Source organism: Malania oleifera, chromosome 7 (assembly GCF_029873635.1).
Source record: "Malania oleifera isolate guangnan ecotype guangnan chromosome 7, ASM2987363v1, whole genome shotgun sequence".
NCBI classification, from domain to species: Eukaryota; Viridiplantae; Streptophyta; class Magnoliopsida; order Santalales; family Ximeniaceae; genus Malania; species Malania oleifera.
Window position 1 is genome coordinate 4,560,355 of NC_080423.1, and position 17,862 is coordinate 4,578,216.

Genomic DNA, 17,862 nt, shown 5'->3' on the forward strand with positions numbered 1-17,862 from the left:
TAAGGCTTGTAGTTACATGATTTGCAACTGCCTCCGTTTCTCTTCGTTCGATCCATCTTCACAAGAAACAACTTGAGGATGATGTTTACTTCTAAAGATTGGAATAGTACTAAATGGGCAAAGGAGGCAGCTAATGAAAGAGCAACTAGTATTGTTTTGATGCCTACCTTTTGGAGTACCATTGTCTATCCTCTTAAATTGACAGGTTCGCTTGTTTGTGTACTCCATTTGGTTGATGGGAAAAAGAAACCTGCAATTAGATATATTTATGAAGCAATGGATAGGGCTAAGGAAGCCATAGGTAAGGCTTTTGGTGAGAGAGGATAAATTCAAGAAGGCAATTGAAATTATTGACACGAGGTGGGGATGCCAACTCCATCAACCTCTGCATGCAGCTGCACATTGCTTGAACTCGAAATATTTCTATTCAACCCCCACATTTCTTAAGATGAAGAAATCATGGCGGGGTTTGTACAAATGTATTGCAAGGTTGGTGCCAACCCTTGAAGTGCAAGATAAAGTTTTACATGAGTTAAAAAAATTACACTGGTACTAGTGGCCTCTTTGGAATTGATTTTGCAGCGAGACAAAGGAAGATAAAAGCATTGGGTAAAGTGGCATTTTGCTATTTAGCTAGTAGGTATTCATTTAAAATTTATTTTAAACAGCGTAATGGTTGATACCATTTGGATCATCGGCTCCAGACTTGTAAAAGTTTGCTGTGAAAATCCTTAGCCTTACGTGTAGTGCTACCAGCTGCGAATGAAATTGGAGCATATTCCAACATGCAAGTCATTAGGATATCGTGGATTAAAGAACATGAACTACTAGTCTATTGCTTCTTAGAGTCGTTATTTACTATATTACTTTAGACTTGTTGTAGCTTCATAGCAGAAGGAGAAATAGGCTAGCCTAGCAACACTTGAATAATTTGGTATTTCTGAAATATAATCAAACTTTTAGGCGTCGATACAACAAGTGTGACGCCATTGATCCCATCCTTCTAAAGGACATTGATGATAGTAACGAGTGGTTGATTGGTAGGATGGATGGTGATTCCAATGAGCATGATGCATTTGTGTTTGAAGATGATCTTTTGACTTGGGATTCTGTTGCCCGAGCTACTGGAGTAAATAACCCCCCTAAATCACACACTAGATCAGGAATAAGTGTGAATATGTCATCATCTTCTAGAGGAAGGGCTTCATCTAGCAGTTTTAGGGGCTGGACTATAGTGTTGGAACTTGTAGATGAGGATGGGATCCAAGTGGATAGTGCAGAGGAGACAAAAGAGGAAAAAGATGTTGAAATTTTGATGATGAAGAGGAAGATGATATCTTGGCAGACTTAGTTGATGATGAGTGATGACTGATGATTGTGGAGGATTTTTAGATTTTAGATTTTGAAATCTTTTACTCTACTCATTTCTTTTGATGTTGAACTATGTTGATGCTTTTGGGCCTTTGGCCTAGCAATTTTATTAAATTTCCATTTTTGGTATTGAATATTTTTGCATTTTAAATTCTAATATTACTATTGTTGTGTTCATATGTCAATGACCCACTAAATAGACATTGTACACAATTTTAACAATTGTGTGCCTTTGCCTCGCGCTTCAGCTCTAAGTACCCTTGGTGCCTTGGTGCACCTTGCGCTTTTGACTACTATGCATGCACTGGTGGTAATTTGTTAGTAGTTGTTCGGTGTTCGTAAAGGCTTTTTTGTGAGTTTCTCGGAGTAGTGGCAGTGTTCATAAGTTGATTTGTGAGGCTATGGCAGTGTTATATTAGTTTGTAAGTGGTTCACCTCGTTCGTGGTTGTTCCGGTGCTTCACATCGTTTGTGATTGTCCCAATTAGTTTTGATTGTTCTTATTTGATATTGGTGTAGCTGCTGGTTTGTGAGTGTGGGATGGAGTCTTTGAATCCCAAAAACATGCTTGCTTCATTTCTACCATAGATACGACTCAAAAGTTGGATGGAAGAATTCTGTTCAATGGTCTAAGGTTCTTTGGGTTTATTTTGCAGGATTAAGAAATTTTGACCATTTGCTCCAATCTCATCCCTCTGATGAGAAGAGAAAAGAAGTATGGATTCAAGAAGATGCCTTGATTGTTTCCCTCTTGTGTAATTTAATGCAGCCCTAGATTGCAGGGATATGCATGCATCTAGATACATGCAAAGAGATTTAGGATTATGCGAAGCTTCTATAATCTAGTAACATTACACGTATATATGATTTATCCCAATAGTATTTTCAATTATAACAAGGAGATAGGAGCATTGCAGATTATTTTGGAGAGATGAAACATATTCATGAGGAGCTTAACATCATGCAACCTATAATCCTTTGCGTTTGTGTGATGCCAAAGTAGGGAGTAGATGACAGTCCTTTGGGTTTGAGTGGTCTTGAGATCTGAGTTTGATGCAATCCGGTCTTATATACTTAGTAGTGCAGAGTTTCCATCATTTTCCGATGTTTATTCTCGTGTCCTTTGTGCTTCCTTTAGCACACATTCTCCTACTTTTGAGGACAATCTTTGCCTCACATGGTGGTTCTAGTTCTCTACCAAACAATTGCAAAAGTTATTGAGGTGTTTTGAGTGCTTGTGGTGGTAGGGATGGACGAGGTAGAGACACTCCTTGCAATTGTGCTCATTGTGGACAAAGTAATCATACTATTGAGCAGTGTTAGGATCTCCACGGTAGACCTACACGTGTTGCCAGTGTAGCCACCACCGACTGCACACCTTTAGGGCCAAGTGGGGACCAATGCATTGTATTTGTGTCAGAGGAAGAGTATTCCAAGTTCTAGCAGTATCAAGCGTAACAACAAGCTTCTCTTCCCAATTCCCATTGCATCTCTTGCCCAATTAGGTAATCTCATAGCATGCCTATCTTCTAGTACTTTTCATCCTAGTCCTTGGGTTATAGATTCCACTACCACTAATCATATCGCAGGTATGCCTATTTTCTTCTCTACTCTTTATCCTGTAAATTTACGTTGTGTTACTCTTGTTGATGGATCCACCGTTGATGTCAAGGGAAATGAGATTCTAAATCCCACTTCTTCTATTTCTCTTCCTTCGATTTTTATATTACCAAGTTTCCTTTCAATCTTTTGTCCGTTAGAGAAATTAATAAATCCATGAATTGTTCAGTTACATTTTTTTATTGATTTTGTGGTTTTTTAGGTTTTGAAGATGAGGTAGAGGATTGACAGAGGGGTGAACCTGGTGCACTTTATCACTTTGAGCCACTATCTCCTTCTATTGCCTATACTATTGTTGCCACACATCTCCAAATTCATTGTCGCTTTGGTCATCCTTTATTGGAAAAGTTGAAATGTCTAGTTCCTGATTTGAGTTTTTTGTCTAGTCTTGATTGTGAATCTTGTAAGTTGGGAAAGCATCATTGTGTCCCTTTTGCTTCTCGAGTCGATTAAGGGGCCGCAAGCCCTTTCATGTTAGTCCATTCTAATGTTTGGGTCTTAGTAGAGTTGTGCCCAAGTTGGGTTTCTGGTACTTTGTAACCTTTGTGGATGATTATTCAAGGTTGACTTCACTATATTTAATGAAAGATCATTCTGAGTTATTTCATATACTTTGTGCCTTTTGTTATGAAATAAAGACTAAATTTGGTTTGCCTTTTAGAATAATTTGGAGTGATAATGCTAATGAGTATTTCAGTGCTCAATTCACTACTTATATGACTCAATTTGGTATTGTTCATCAATCATTTTGTGCCCACACTCCTAGACAAAACAGAGTTGCAGAGAGGAAAAATAGATATATCCTTAAAATCACTCGCACCGTGCTTTATCGAATGCATGCACCTCAAGTTTTTTGAAGTGATACTGTACTTAGTGCTCACTATCTTATCAATAGGATGCCATCCTCTGTTCTTAGTGGTAAAATTCCCTATTCCATTCTCTTTCCTAATTCACCTTTATTTTCCCTACCTCCTCGTATATTTGGGTATGTGTCCTTTGTTCATCAACTAACTCGAGGTGGATAATTTGGATCCTTGTGCTACAAAGAAAATGTGTTTTTTTGGGCTACTCATATACTCAAAAAGGATATCGTTGTTATAGTCTTATACTGCATCACTTCTTCATTTTTGTAGATTTTACCTTCTTTGAGTCTGCACCTTTTTACACTAGTCCCTAAGTGCTTCTGTTCTCATTGAGTCTCTTTGTTTGCCTAATCTTCCAGATTCTAGTTTGCGATCCTTGCCCAATCAACCATTTGTGTCCCCATGTAGTTTGAGTCCTCCCCATTGTCCCTATTGTCTTAATTTGCAGGTGTATTCATGATGGCGGCTCCAAGGATGAGAATCCTTTCTAGCTTATGCTGCCACACTTTTGGTTTGCTCGTCTAATGATAATATTTCTCATGATGTTGATCTTCCCATTGCTGTCTAGAAATGTAAATGCAAATGTACCCAACGCCCCATTTCCAACTATGTTTGCTATGACTTCTTATCGCCGTCCTATTATGATTTTTTTATTGCTCTATCATCTTCTGCCCTTCTTAAATCTGTTTTGGAAGCCTTAGTCCACTCTAGCTGGAGGGATGCCATGGTTGAAGAAATGAATGCTTTATAGGATAATGATACTTGGGACCTAGTATCTCTTCGCTGGGTATGCACAATGAAAGTTAAACCTAATGGTTCCGTGGCTCGTCTGAAGGCACCTCTTGTTGCCAAGAGGTATACTCAGGTGTATGGTTTGTATTATTCAAACACATTTTCTTTAGTTGCCAAACTGACATAAATATGTCTGTTCATCTCCTTGGCCACCACTCGTCATTGGCCTATGCATCAGTTAGATGTGAAGAATGCTTTCTTGCTTGGTGATCTTGAGGAGGAGGTCTACATGGAGCAAGAAGGTACTATATGGTTTAAAATGGTCTCCCAAAGCATGATTTGGTTGATTAAGTGCTGTAGTACTTGAGTTGGTTGTCATTGGTGTGTAGTGGATCACTTTGTGTGTTATCGTCATACTTCATTGGGTAGGATCCTTTTTCTTGTGCATGTGGATGATATTGTTATGATAGGTGATGATGATGAAGGTATTTAGAGTCTTAAACATTTGTATATACTAAGTTTCAAACCAAAGATTTGGGACTGTTGAAATACCTTTTAGGGTGTAGAAGTTTCTAAGTCTTGTGTAGGAATTGCTTTGTCACAAAGGAAGTATGTTCTTGATATGTCGGATGAAATTTGACTGTTGGAATCCAAAATGGTTGATACACCCATGGATCCTATCCGCAAGTTAGTGTCGAATATGGGTGATTTGTTGGCTAATTCTGGATGATGCCGAAGACTTCTTGTCAAATTGATTTATCTAATAGTCACTTTGCTGGACATGACTTTTGCAACTACTGTTGTGAGTTAATTCTAGATTCTCTAAGGACAAGTCACTGGTATGTGGTAATTTGCATCTTGAGATATATTAAAGGTGCGTCTGGGAAAGGTCTTTTATGTTGATATCAAGGTCACACTTTTGAGGATATATAGATGTAGATTGGGCTAGGTTACCTTCCGACCGAAGATCCACAACTAGGTACTATATCTTGGTTGGTGGTAAGTTGGTTTCCTGGAAGAGTTAGAAAGAAACTGGTGTGGCCAGCTCAAGTGCTGAATCAGAATATAGAGCTATGACTCACACTGCTTGTGAACTTGTTTGGTTGAAGAACATGTTGGAAGAATTAGGCTTTCCACATTCTTAGTCTTTGGAGTTGATGTGTGATAATCAAGCTGCTCTTCATATTGCCTCCAATCTGGTGTTTCATGAGTGGTTGAAACACATTGAAGTTGATTGCCATTTTGTTTGGTAGAAACTTGTGCAGAAGCTCATTACTTTATGTGAAGTACAATATGCAGCTTGCTGATATGTTTATCAAAGCTTTCGGGGGTGCTCACAAGTTTATTTGTAACAAGCTGGGAGCATATGATATTTATGATTCAGCTTGAGGGGAGTGTTAAAGGTTATTTTAGTCTTTTAATGTTATTATTAAGTGTGTTAGTATGTTAATTAGTGAGAGTTAGTAAGGATATTATGGTCATTAGAATATTTTTGATTTGTATTATAAATAGTGGGAGTGATCTATCTTCAAGTTAGGTCATTCATTTAATCAAAATCTCAACAATATATTTTCTTTTTTACATTATATTTGTGATTTTCTTAATTTTTCCTTATGTTTGAAATATATAATTTACTTGCATATCTTTATCTTAAAAACAAAGATTCTTAAACGGCTTACGCCCCAACGTCTTAAGGCTTACACCTTGCCTCTTAAGGGTTAAAATGCCTTGCCTTATGCCTTTGCCTTTTAAAACATTGGTCTGTAGAAATACTAACACAAGCTGGTGCTAACACTCTTATTTAGTTAAAGTTCAATGAAACTGAAAATCAGTTGATTAAGTAGTGAAATTAGAGTGACCTATCTTAATTTTTGGCTTATCCAAACTTTGTAGATGTTCTTTCTTCTTTTTCTGATTTTTTTTCTTGAATTTTCTTGATTCTTTATGTTTTTCTCTCTCCTCAGCTCTCTCTCTCTCTCTCTCTCTCTCTCTCTCTCTCTCTCTCTCTCTCTTTGAGTTAGGGTTTCCAGTGACTAGAATGTTTTGTGCTGGAAGTTGTACAAGCAGACACTAATAGGTGGGAGAGTCTGAGTAGGAGGTGGAATTTAGGCTGTCAAAGTGGTTTATTGCTCATATTCTAAGAACATTTTTTGTATGTAGGCTCCAAGAACTGGGTTTCGTCCATTTGCCTTCTGTCACAATTGATATAGATCAAGACTTTGGTGGTTATCAACTTGAAATATGGTCACTAATTAAACCAATATGCCCTTGTACTGAGCATGAGCTAATCAACATTCCATATCCAAAAACATTAGTAGCCATGCTAATGATGCAATTTACGTAGAGTTTTAATTAAGTTTGAGGGTCACCACTCCAAGTACTGAAGCACATAGATTTTTCTTATCCTAGTGAAAATACAGATTGGTTGTCTTTGATCAAATTAATAATTTTGAATCTAGACTAAAGCAAAAAGTTGACAATGAGAACAACACAACAACCAAGCCTTGAGTCCCAAAAAAGAGAAGGAATTCTGGAGTTTGCATTAATGGTTGGGTTGTGTTAAAATTCAAAACTCTTAGGGTTAGTTTGGTATCATGTCTAAAATTATGGAAATGAAAATCATTAAAAGAAACTAAAAACCGAAAACAGGCACCCATTTGGTTAATATTTCCAAAACTAAAACTAGTTAACCACCTTATTAAACAAATGCTCATTTTTGGCCTTGAATTGAATAATAGTTATATGACTTAAAATAATGCAAATACAAAAGAATACCAATTAATGCTTAGTTTGCCTCCCTTGTTGCTTTTGAAAAGAAACTTTTAAAAAGGAGCAGATGAAAGGAGCTGATTAAGGTGGTTGTAAAAGTTGCTTGGCCTCTTGTGAAAAGGGAGTTGTTAGGAAGAGCAAGTTGATTTTGAGTGTTTGGTAAAAGAATAGGTGCCTGGAAATGTTTAAAATGCCTTTTTAGAAAGCACTAGTACATTTGTCACAAGCGTCGCGTGAGAAAAACATTATTTAAAATAATTATATGATTCTTAATAAAGTTTGGATATATTTTCAAAACAAAATATCAGTACATTGCCATAATTTAGTTTACAAATAATGAGGTACAAATATTTTAAGCTATTTATTAAAAAATATATTTTGTTTAAAATTATAAAATATTAGCATAGTCATGAGATTTATTGATTATGATACCACATAAGTATAGGGATATAAAAGATCTTAAAAATATAAGATGTGATATAACATGAATGCTCCAATTAAAATTATTTGAAATATTAAATTTTAATATTTATAAAGCATTATAAATTAAATATTTTTACTAAATGAATATATATTTTTATTATTTTTTATATTTAAAAAAAATCTCAATATGATATTTCTTCCAATAAAATATTAATAAATTTATTGCTATTTATAAATTTGATTTTAACATAATATTTTTTTTTTATTATTTCTTAATTATCAACTAATGAGTTTTTTTTTTTTTTTTTTTTAAGTTTTAGATAAATTTAAAATTTATAATTTGTGAGTGCTTCTAGGTTTATAATTTTTTTTTCTAAATTTTTTCTAAATTAAATTACTATTTAATTATCTAGTTGATGTTAGACACTTTACAATTATTTTAGAAGGCATCATAGAAATTTACTTATTTTGCTTCAGGATTTACCCTTGTATTTAGAATATCATTATATTTATTTTATTTTGTAACTAAATGGATTTTAAAATTTCAAATTTTAACCTACTGAAAATAAAATTTTTAAATGTAAGTTTATCTAATTTTTATCGATTAAAATATTTTTTTATCTTATTTATTAAAGATAATAATATTTTTATTAGAAAATAATTTGTAAATTTCATACTTTTATATATTATGTGTATATGCATTGCTAGTTTATTTTGTTTTTTTAGCCAAATAAAGTTTTATTTATTTATTTATTATTTATTTATTTTTTAAGTTGAGAAATTTAACTTATCCAAATTAGATTTTGTGAATGCAATTTATGTACTTTTGGTTGAATTTACTATATTTTAGGAATATTTTTTCTTATTTTGAATATATAGATTTTTTTTTTCATAAAATGATTTATTTATTTTTATTTTTATTAATTTAAAGTATATATATTGTTATCCTTTGTTTGAGAGTATGGAATTGGACCTTGGATTTGGATTTATATGTGTTTGGGCAAATGATAGTGTAAAATTGTATTTTCTTCTAAATTCGTGCAAATCTAAGGTCCAAAATCCATGTTCTCAAACACTATCGTAGTTTATTTTATTTTTTAACCAAAGAAATGTTATTTCATTTATTTTGGTTGAATTACTTTATGTATTAGCAACTTACTTTTTTTAAGAATATTTGATCTTACTTTTAAAAGATAAACAATGTAAATGAGTTACACAATTTACACTTCTGTATATAGTATAAGACTCTATTTTTTCAAAAAATATCTAGTCTTACTTTAAAAGATTATATTATGGTCTACAAATTGATTTCCCACTATTCATATTTCTATATATAGTAAGAAATTCTTTTCGTTAGGAGTTTTTTGTCTTAATTTCAAAAGGCAAGGATATTTTTGTCTGCAAAATGATTTACACTACTCATACTTTTATATGTAGTTTGGATGATTTTTTTTTAAGAGAAAAAAAGATATATTCACTGAAGAAGAAAGATTGTACAAAGAGGGGAAAAAGATCCTTCTTTGAAAAGAAGAAGTCAAAATAGACTAGAAAATATAATTAATGAGTAGATAGTTATGTTGTATTTGAAGAAACCCACTAATGGAATAGATTAATTTGTACGAAAATGCTTTTAAAATCTTTAAATAGAAAACTAGAAACTAGCTTTTTGAAAGTTGAAAAAGTTGTTTGTCAATCATGTTATACCCAACTCTTTACTTTTTTAAAAGAAAAGTTCATCCGAAAGGGGGGAAAACTCACTCAAAAAATCATAATAATAAAAAAAATTAATTTTAATAATTTTACTTGATTAAAATATAGTAAATTTCATTTTTGAATGACTTAGTATTTTTTGAAATATTTGGAAAATTTTTGGATATTTTTATTTGAATTTTACCTTAAATTCACGTGGTCATTTTATTTTAATTTTATGTAAGAAATATGTGTAAAATGAATGATTTAATCCACAAAGTTAAATTATATATATTAAAGGACTATGACAATAGGTTGCCTGAGCGAGTCAAGATTTTGATGCAACTAAAACTCACAACATGCTAGCAATGTAAACAAAATTGTTTTTGTAATCTATTTCTTCACTTTACTGCAATGCAAACAGATAAGAAAAAGTAGAAATGATACCAGACAGCTCCTTAGACTCTTTTAATATCATGTTTCAGTTAAAAATGAAAGAGGAAGGAAAAACAAGAAAAAGAAATGAGTCCTTGCTGGAGAGAACCAATTTTTTCAATTTGAAAATTTTGATCATGTTTGGGTCTGCTCAAGGGAAGCCAACTGGGGTTTATAGTGCAGTGATGAATTCGTTTATGTCAGAAAATCGTGAACAAACGCTTCCTGCTTGGTAATTGGGAGGTTGTACATTGCAACGTGTTTCTAGTTCCTGGAGTATATGTGATACTGTTGTCATTAATTATTTTTGCAAACTTTAGAAGTCTGGTTCTGGGCCGAGGAACAATATGATTAAGGTTAGAATAAGAAGGAGAGAAGGGAGAAAAGATGAGAGAAAGCAATTCGCCAGAGAGCACTCTAATACATTTTAGACCTGATATTTTTTTTAATTAAAACTATACCCTTAGAATTGGGATACCTTCATGACAAAACTTAAATACCCTAACATAGCCTGCCGCCATTCTTTACACCTTCCCTTAAGCTTGAGGTGTATAAATAGCACCTAATTCCAATTTGTTACAGCCATCAGACAAGGCAGGTTTAAATAAGGTCTTCATAAATAAATCCTAGCTGATTAGAGGTCTTTACAAATAGGGTAGTCTCAATCTTTTTATGCACAGATTGTGATGCACAGGGATCCTTTACCATCTCTTGACGTGTGTTTGGGAGCACTTCTTCGAGAGGAACAACGTCTTCTTACTCAATCTTCGCTTCCGCAAGAGAATGCTATTGCATAAGCTGCTCAAGGCAAGGGGAGGGGTCGAGACATTCGTACGGTTCAGTGCTACAGTTGCAAAGATTATGGGCATATTGCTGCCCATTGTGCCAAAAAGTTCTGCAGCTACTGTAAACAGAAGGGGCATATAATCAAAGAATGCCCAACACGTCCTCAAAACCGACCCATGAATACTTATCATGCTACTGCTACTGGACACACTTTGGATGGGGTAACCAGCACTCAAAATCTCACACCAATGTCACCTTACACTGCTGCTACACCTGCCCTTACACCAGAAATGGTGCAGCAAATAATTGTATCGACATTTTCCACTTTAGGGCTGCAAGGTAAGGGTACTATACCCTCTAAATATTGGCTTGTTGATTCCGCTGCATCCAATCACATGACCAGTTCTCCTGATATGCTTAGCAATGTTCGTAAGTACACTGGTTCTTCTAATATTCAAGTTGCTAATGGCCATCTTTTATCGATTACTGGGGTTGGTGATATCACACCATCACTTACTAATATTTATGTATCATCTGGGCGTTCTACGAGTCTTATCTCGGTTGGACAATTAGTGGATGATAATTATAATGTTCAGTTTTCTTGTGATGGTTGTCATGTGCAGGATCCGGTGCTAGGGAGGACACTAGCGAAGGGGCCTAAAGTTGGGAGACTGTTTCCATTATACTTGTCCATTCCTAGTATCATTTCTTTGGCTTGTACTACTGTTTCCAATAATTGTGAAGTATGGCACAAACGTTTACGCCATCCAAACAATGTTGTTTTATCTCATTTGCTGAATTCTGGTTTGTTGGGAAAAAAAAGGTTCTTCTTTGCCTCATGCTTTGTCGTTTGGTTGTTCTATGTGTAAAATCGGAAAAAGTAAGATTCTTCCCTTCCCTTCTTCCGGGAGTAGGGCAAATAATTGCTTTGACATAGTTCATAGTGATGTATGGGGCATTACTCCTGTCATTTCTCATGCTCATTATAAATATTTTGTGACATTCATAGATGACTATAGTCGGTATACTTGGGTATATTTTCTGCGCTTTAAGTCTGAAGTCTTTGCTGTTTTCAAATCGTTTCTAGCATATGTTGAGAATCAATTTACCACTAAGACTTTATGATCTGATTCTGGTGGAGAATATATGTCTCATGAATTTCTTGAGTTTCTTCGTCACAAAGGAATTGATTCTCACCGCTTGTGTCCTTATATACCTCAACATAATGGCATGGCCGAGCGCAAAAATTGACATTTGTTAGATGCTAGGACCTTGTTACTTGCATATTCTATTCCTCTTAAATTTTGGGTCGAAGCTTTAGCTACAACAGTATATTTGATTAATAGGTTGCCTTCTAAAGTGCTAAATTTTGACTCTCCATACTATCGTCTGCATAAACAGCACCCTAGCTTTCTTGAGTTGCAAACTTTTGGCTGTGTCTCTTTTGTGCATCTCCCTCTACATCAACATCACAAACTCTCTGTGCAATCTGTGAAATGTACCCTTATGGGATATAACTTATTTGAAAAAGGATTTATGTGCTATGAGCCTATGATGCTTCCTCCAATAAATTTCATATATCTCGTAATGTCTTTTTCTCTGAGCATCAATGTTTCTTTCCTAGTTCTATTACATCATCTCTTGCAGTTTATGTTCTTCCTCACTTTGATGATTTGATATGCCCTCCTGAACACTTCAAGCTTGGTTTTGTGTATGAACGCTGTCAGCCAACTCTACCCCTTCCTGAGTCTGATTTGCCACCTGATCTTGATCCCGTTTTGCATCCTCCTCGACTATCTGGCCGTGCTTCTCATCCACTGGATAGGTATGGTTTCCCTCATACCTCCTTCATGGCTACCTTATCAACTGTGTCAATTCCTAATTCCTACTCACAAGCTGATAAACATGAGTGTTGGAGAAAGCTATGCAGGAAGAACTTCAAGCTCTTCAAGAAAATTAGACTTGGGACATGGTCCCCTATCCTTTTCATATCAAGCTAATTGGGTGTAACGTGTAAGTGGGTTTTTTATGTGAAACTTCGGCCTGATAGGTCTGTGGACCGTTATAAGGCTCGTTTGGTTGCCCTTGATAACCGCCAGGAGTATGGGGTTGACTATGTGGAGACCTTTGCTCCTGTTGCTAAAATTACCACTGTGCGTACTATTATTGCCATTGCAACCTCTCAGGGATGGTTCGTTTGCCAGATGGATGTGAAGAACGCATTTCTTCACGGTGATTTACAGGAAGATGTTTACATGACACCTCTTCCTAGCCTCTGCTCATTGTCGACATCAAATGTGTGTAAGCTAAAGCGCTCCCTGTATGGCTTGAAATAGGCGCCCCGGGCCTGGTTTCATAAGTTTCGGGCTACCTTCGGTTTTCTTTCATCCAAAGCCGGTATGATTCCTCGTTGTTTCTTCATATGACTTCTGTTGGTATCGTTCTTGTTTTGGTTTATGTCGACAACATTGTCATCATTGGGATTGATTCTGCTCTCATTGATTAGCTCAAGCAGCATCTTCATGATTCCTTCTATATGAAGGATCTTGGTCCTCTCTGGTATTTCCTCGGTTTGGAAGTTCAGTCCGATTCATATGGGGGTTTCCTGCATCAGCATAAATACATGGAGGACTTGATTTCCTTGTCTGGTTTGCAGGACTCTTCTTCAGTGGATACCCCTTTGGAAGTGAATGTCAAGTATCGGCATGAGGAGGGGGATCTCCTTCCTGATCCCACGGTGTTTCGAGAGTTATTTGATAGTCTCAATTATTTCACTATTACATGGCTTGACATTTGCTGTCCAGCAAGTCAGTCAATTTATGTAGTCCCCTCGTCACCTTCATCTTGCAGTAGTTCGCCAAATTATTCGATATCTCCAGTGTTCCTCTTACCGTGGCTTGTTTTTCTTTATTGGTACTCCTCTTCGCTTTGTGGCTTTTAGTGATGCTGATCGGGCAGGATGTTCAGATACTCGTCGGTCTGTCACCAGGTGGTGTATGTTTCTTGGTGATTCCCTTATCTCTCGGAAGAGTAAGAAACAAGATTGTGTTTCCAAATCTTTGTTCGAGTCAGAGTACTGTGCCATGTCGGCAGCCTGCTCAGAGATTGTGTGGCTCCGTGGCTTACTTGCCAAAATAGGTTTTCCTCAGTCTACTCCCACTCCTCTTCATGCTGATAATACGAGTGCTATTCAGATCACTACAAATCCTGTCTATCACGAGCGTTCCAAACATATCGAGGTGGACTGCCATTTTTTCGGGAAGCTGTCGATACTCTGGTATCTCTCTTCCACATGTCTCAAGCGACCTTAAGATAGCAGATGTCTTCATCGAAGCTATGATACGACTACGCCATCTGTTTCTTGTTGGCAAATTGATGCTTCTTGATCGACCAACATCAATTTGACGGGGGATGTTGGTAGGATAGACAACAAACTCGACATAAATTGTTCTACATATATTTAGGAAACAAATCTGTCAAACCTACCATAAATTGTTGTATAGTTATTTAGAAAACAGATCTGAAATATCTTTCCTGAATTAGGGGTCAATGCTTAATGTTAAGAGATGCTGTAATTAGGATGCTTAATGTTAGGACATGCTGTAATTAGGAGATATTGTAATTAAGGGATATATACCATTGCTGTAATTAGGAGATATTGTAATTAGGGAAAATGACTTCTATTTAAGAAAAGGATCACTCGATTGAGGGTCATCGAGCAAATCTGACACTAACAACACTTGGCCAACTCTTTGCCAGACATTGTGAAAGAACGATGAGCAGAAGGAAGATGAAGTTCTAAAATAATAACTGGCAATAAGATAAATTACCAGAGATTTTTTAGTTCAAATTTTTGTGCTATTTGGATGAGTAATGGGCAAATCCAGTTTAGGTGAGATGGATCTTGAGGGCCTAGAATCCGGTATAGTTGAGGGCTGAAGAGGCGGCTGCATGGCTACAGTTGTGTCAATTCCTTTCTTATGAATGCTTGAAATTCTGTCTTCAGTCTTCTTTTAGATACTTGTGACTTAATATTTCTTGCCCCCTTTTAATTGCTTATTTTTATGTGTTGTTAAATGCATTCAGATTTAATCACTTATAAACTGTTTTTAACTGATAAATAAACCAAAATTATTAACTAAGAGGCAACGACTAGGCACCAACCTGCAGAAAAACTATTATCATGCAAATCCTAAATGAATATCTGTGGATAAATAAAGAAACAGTATCTGTTGACCAGTCTGAGGTTGACACACTTCCTGACTTATTATGCCTTTTAGTTTTTGATTTCATTAACTTGATTCACCTGAAAGTTGTTTTGTATTGTCTTGGAAGTGGAACTGAAAATTTTCTTTACAAACCAGGTAATTGTTCTATTTCTATGCAGTGCATGTAATTTTTTGGGTTTCTTTTATTTTTTATATTTTTGTTTCAGTTTTTGTTTCTTTATATACATCTATCAGTTGACATTGTAAGCATGCCATGTGTTGTATTTGGTCCAGTTAGTAATTGTTGTGCATTATGTGCCTCATGCTTTATGTTTTGCCAGAAAAATTACTTAGAGGTTTACCGCTTTGAATCATGGGGAGGTTCGATGATACCAACTTATGTCTTTGGACAGCAGGTTCGTTATTGGTCACTGCACATGCATTGCTCCAGCCTTTTCCCTAGCTAGATGATGATTGTTTTTATATTTCTGTGTACCTATTTTCTTCAGTTCCAACATCGTTTAACTTACTATTGCACAATCGGACAATACTTTTCTCGATTTTTGACATAGTTATGGGCATGAATACATGTAAATACCAATGCCCTTGCTATTTTATTTTATAAATACATCGTGGAAAATTAACTTTAAATATTGCAAAAGGAATTTTCCTTCTGAAGGCACCATCAATAATTTCTTTCTCTAAAGTTATAAAAGTAAAAGGGTGTTGGTTTATGATTAAATGAATCTTCATATGGTTGATGCTGTCTTATGAATTGAATTGTGAGAAATGCTTATTTCTACTTTCTTCTTGCAATAGACTTCACAGACTCTGTGCCCTGGTTCCCATATCTGAACACAATCAAGGCATATTTTGAACTTCACTTGCTTTCTCAAAAGTTTATGGCCCATTGGTCTTTACCTTAAGATATATCCCATGGGCTTGTATTTTGATGCCACTGCCTGTTTGCCACTTAATTCAAGCTGTTGAGGAGAAGGAATATGATTAGGGAATTGAATTTTTTTTTTTTTTGGGGGGGAGGGGGTGGATGCTACAACTGAGTCCTGTTTGATAATTGAGGTATATATATTTTTATCGTGGAGGATGTTTTGGATGAGTTCACTTTTAGGATCGTTTGGATGTGGTGAAGGAGGATTTAATAAAAATTTCAATGAATTCTATTTTAATGGGATTGTGGGGAAGGGTGTTTTATTCTCTCTAGGTGGCGTATCACCCGTATTCTTGTATGTCTTTCTAGTATTCCTCTCTATTTCTTGTCTACTTCTAGAGTTGCTGTGGGGTTGCTAGAAATATTGAGAGTCTTGAGGGATTTCTTATGGTCTGGGGAGGGGGAGAAAGGATTATCTAGTTAGTTGGGAGATTGGCCGACGTAGAAAAGGGGGTGGATGGGTCTTGGTTGTTGATTTCTAAGAACATTGGTTAAATGGATTTGGCATTTTCCCTTAAGAGTTGTCTTCCCTTTGGCTAGGAGTCTTTGGAAATGCATTTTCAGATTAATCCTCCTCTTATTCCTTGTACTAAATGTATTGGCATTGTTATGGTGTGTTGGGTTTGGGTATTTTAATGGCCTGAGCTTTCTGGAAGTTCAGAGAGATTGGAGTAATCTCTTGGTTTGATTTCCGGAGTCGTGGTTTTATTTGTTATCTTTTATTTCATTTGTATTCTTAGTTTTTCTTTCTGGTTTGTTCCAGATTTATTGAGAGATGTCTTTTATACCCCTTTTTGTAAATTCTTAATCTATTAATGAAGTCTCTTCTTTTGTTATAAAAAAAAAAAGGAAGGGTGGGTGATTCTGTGCTTTGCACTTCTTTTCCTTGTTTGTTCAGGCTGTCCTCATTGCATAATGATTCTTTTTCTTACTTCTTTATTTCTAATGGGGATGAATTCTCTTGGGATTTTCATTTTTGTAAGCCTCTTAATGATAGGGAAGTGTTCGAGCTCACCTCCTTTGAGATAGAATTCAGTATTTGGCCTCATTGTGGGCTTTGCAGCTGCATGTTTCAGAGGATTGTCTTCTTTTTCAGACTTACAGTGTGATTGGAGGGTGGTGCTGTTTTGATATATATATATATATATATATATATATATATATATATATATATATATGTTCTTATATGTTCTGAGGAGAATAATATTTCTTATTTTTCTATTAAAAATCAATTATAAAGTGATGGAATCAATTATAATTGATGGAATCAGTCCAGTGCATGTTTTTGTCAAACTCTCTTCACTATTAAAATGTCTATTGATCAGATTGAATGAGGGCTACCACTCCCATTGTGGAACATATGATTTCAAAATCCATCATTGGTCTTGAGACTGATAAAAAGATAAGGATGTATTTTGTGTGTTCTCTCAATCCAGCCCTTTGTTTGTGTGTATGTATCTTCCTGATTATAAGAAAATGGAACTTTTTTCAAAAATTGATACAGGAAACAACAAAAAAAGTAAAGCGTTAAAAGGAGAATATGAGTTGAAAAAGAAAAGAAGAGAAACTCTACTGCTTTCCAAGGAATCTTGTTTGCTAGTTCCATCATCACAACCTTTTCAAGTAGCACATCCAATTCAATATATGAAAAAAAAATATTCAAATTGTGTGGCAATTCCAGCTTTATCAAACATGACATCAATCAGAAACAACCTTTGGAGGTTCAAGGGCCTTTCACTCAAAGAAGACACAATCCCTTCTTTCCTTAAAATATCATAACCTTAGCAAAGCACTTCCAGCACAAAATTCTGCACTCACAGCTTCCATTTCAAGGAACAACGAGAGGATAATTCACCACTGCACTGCATCAATATCTCGAGGATTTCCACAAGGCAATAATCATTATGATATTGCATACAGACATCTTTAAGCCTCTCAAACCAACATTCAATTAATGAATTCTTCTCCTGTCAAAGATAGACCTACTGAATATAAGCTGTTTCACAAGTTCTATAACT

The 17,862-nt window shown here is 35.4% G+C and overlaps 1 protein-coding gene across 1 annotated transcript in view; it reads left to right on the forward strand.

Annotated features, from left to right (window-relative positions):
* Positions 1 to 17,862, forward strand: part of LOC131160643 (DNA topoisomerase 3-alpha) — a 115,678-nt gene that overhangs the window by 37,081 nt on the left and 60,735 nt on the right. Inside the window, exon 11 of the mRNA XM_058116495.1 lies at positions 15,237 to 15,311. Coding sequence (XP_057972478.1) covers positions 15,237 to 15,311 — 75 coding nt within the window. The remainder of the gene's footprint in view (positions 1 to 15,236; positions 15,312 to 17,862) is intronic.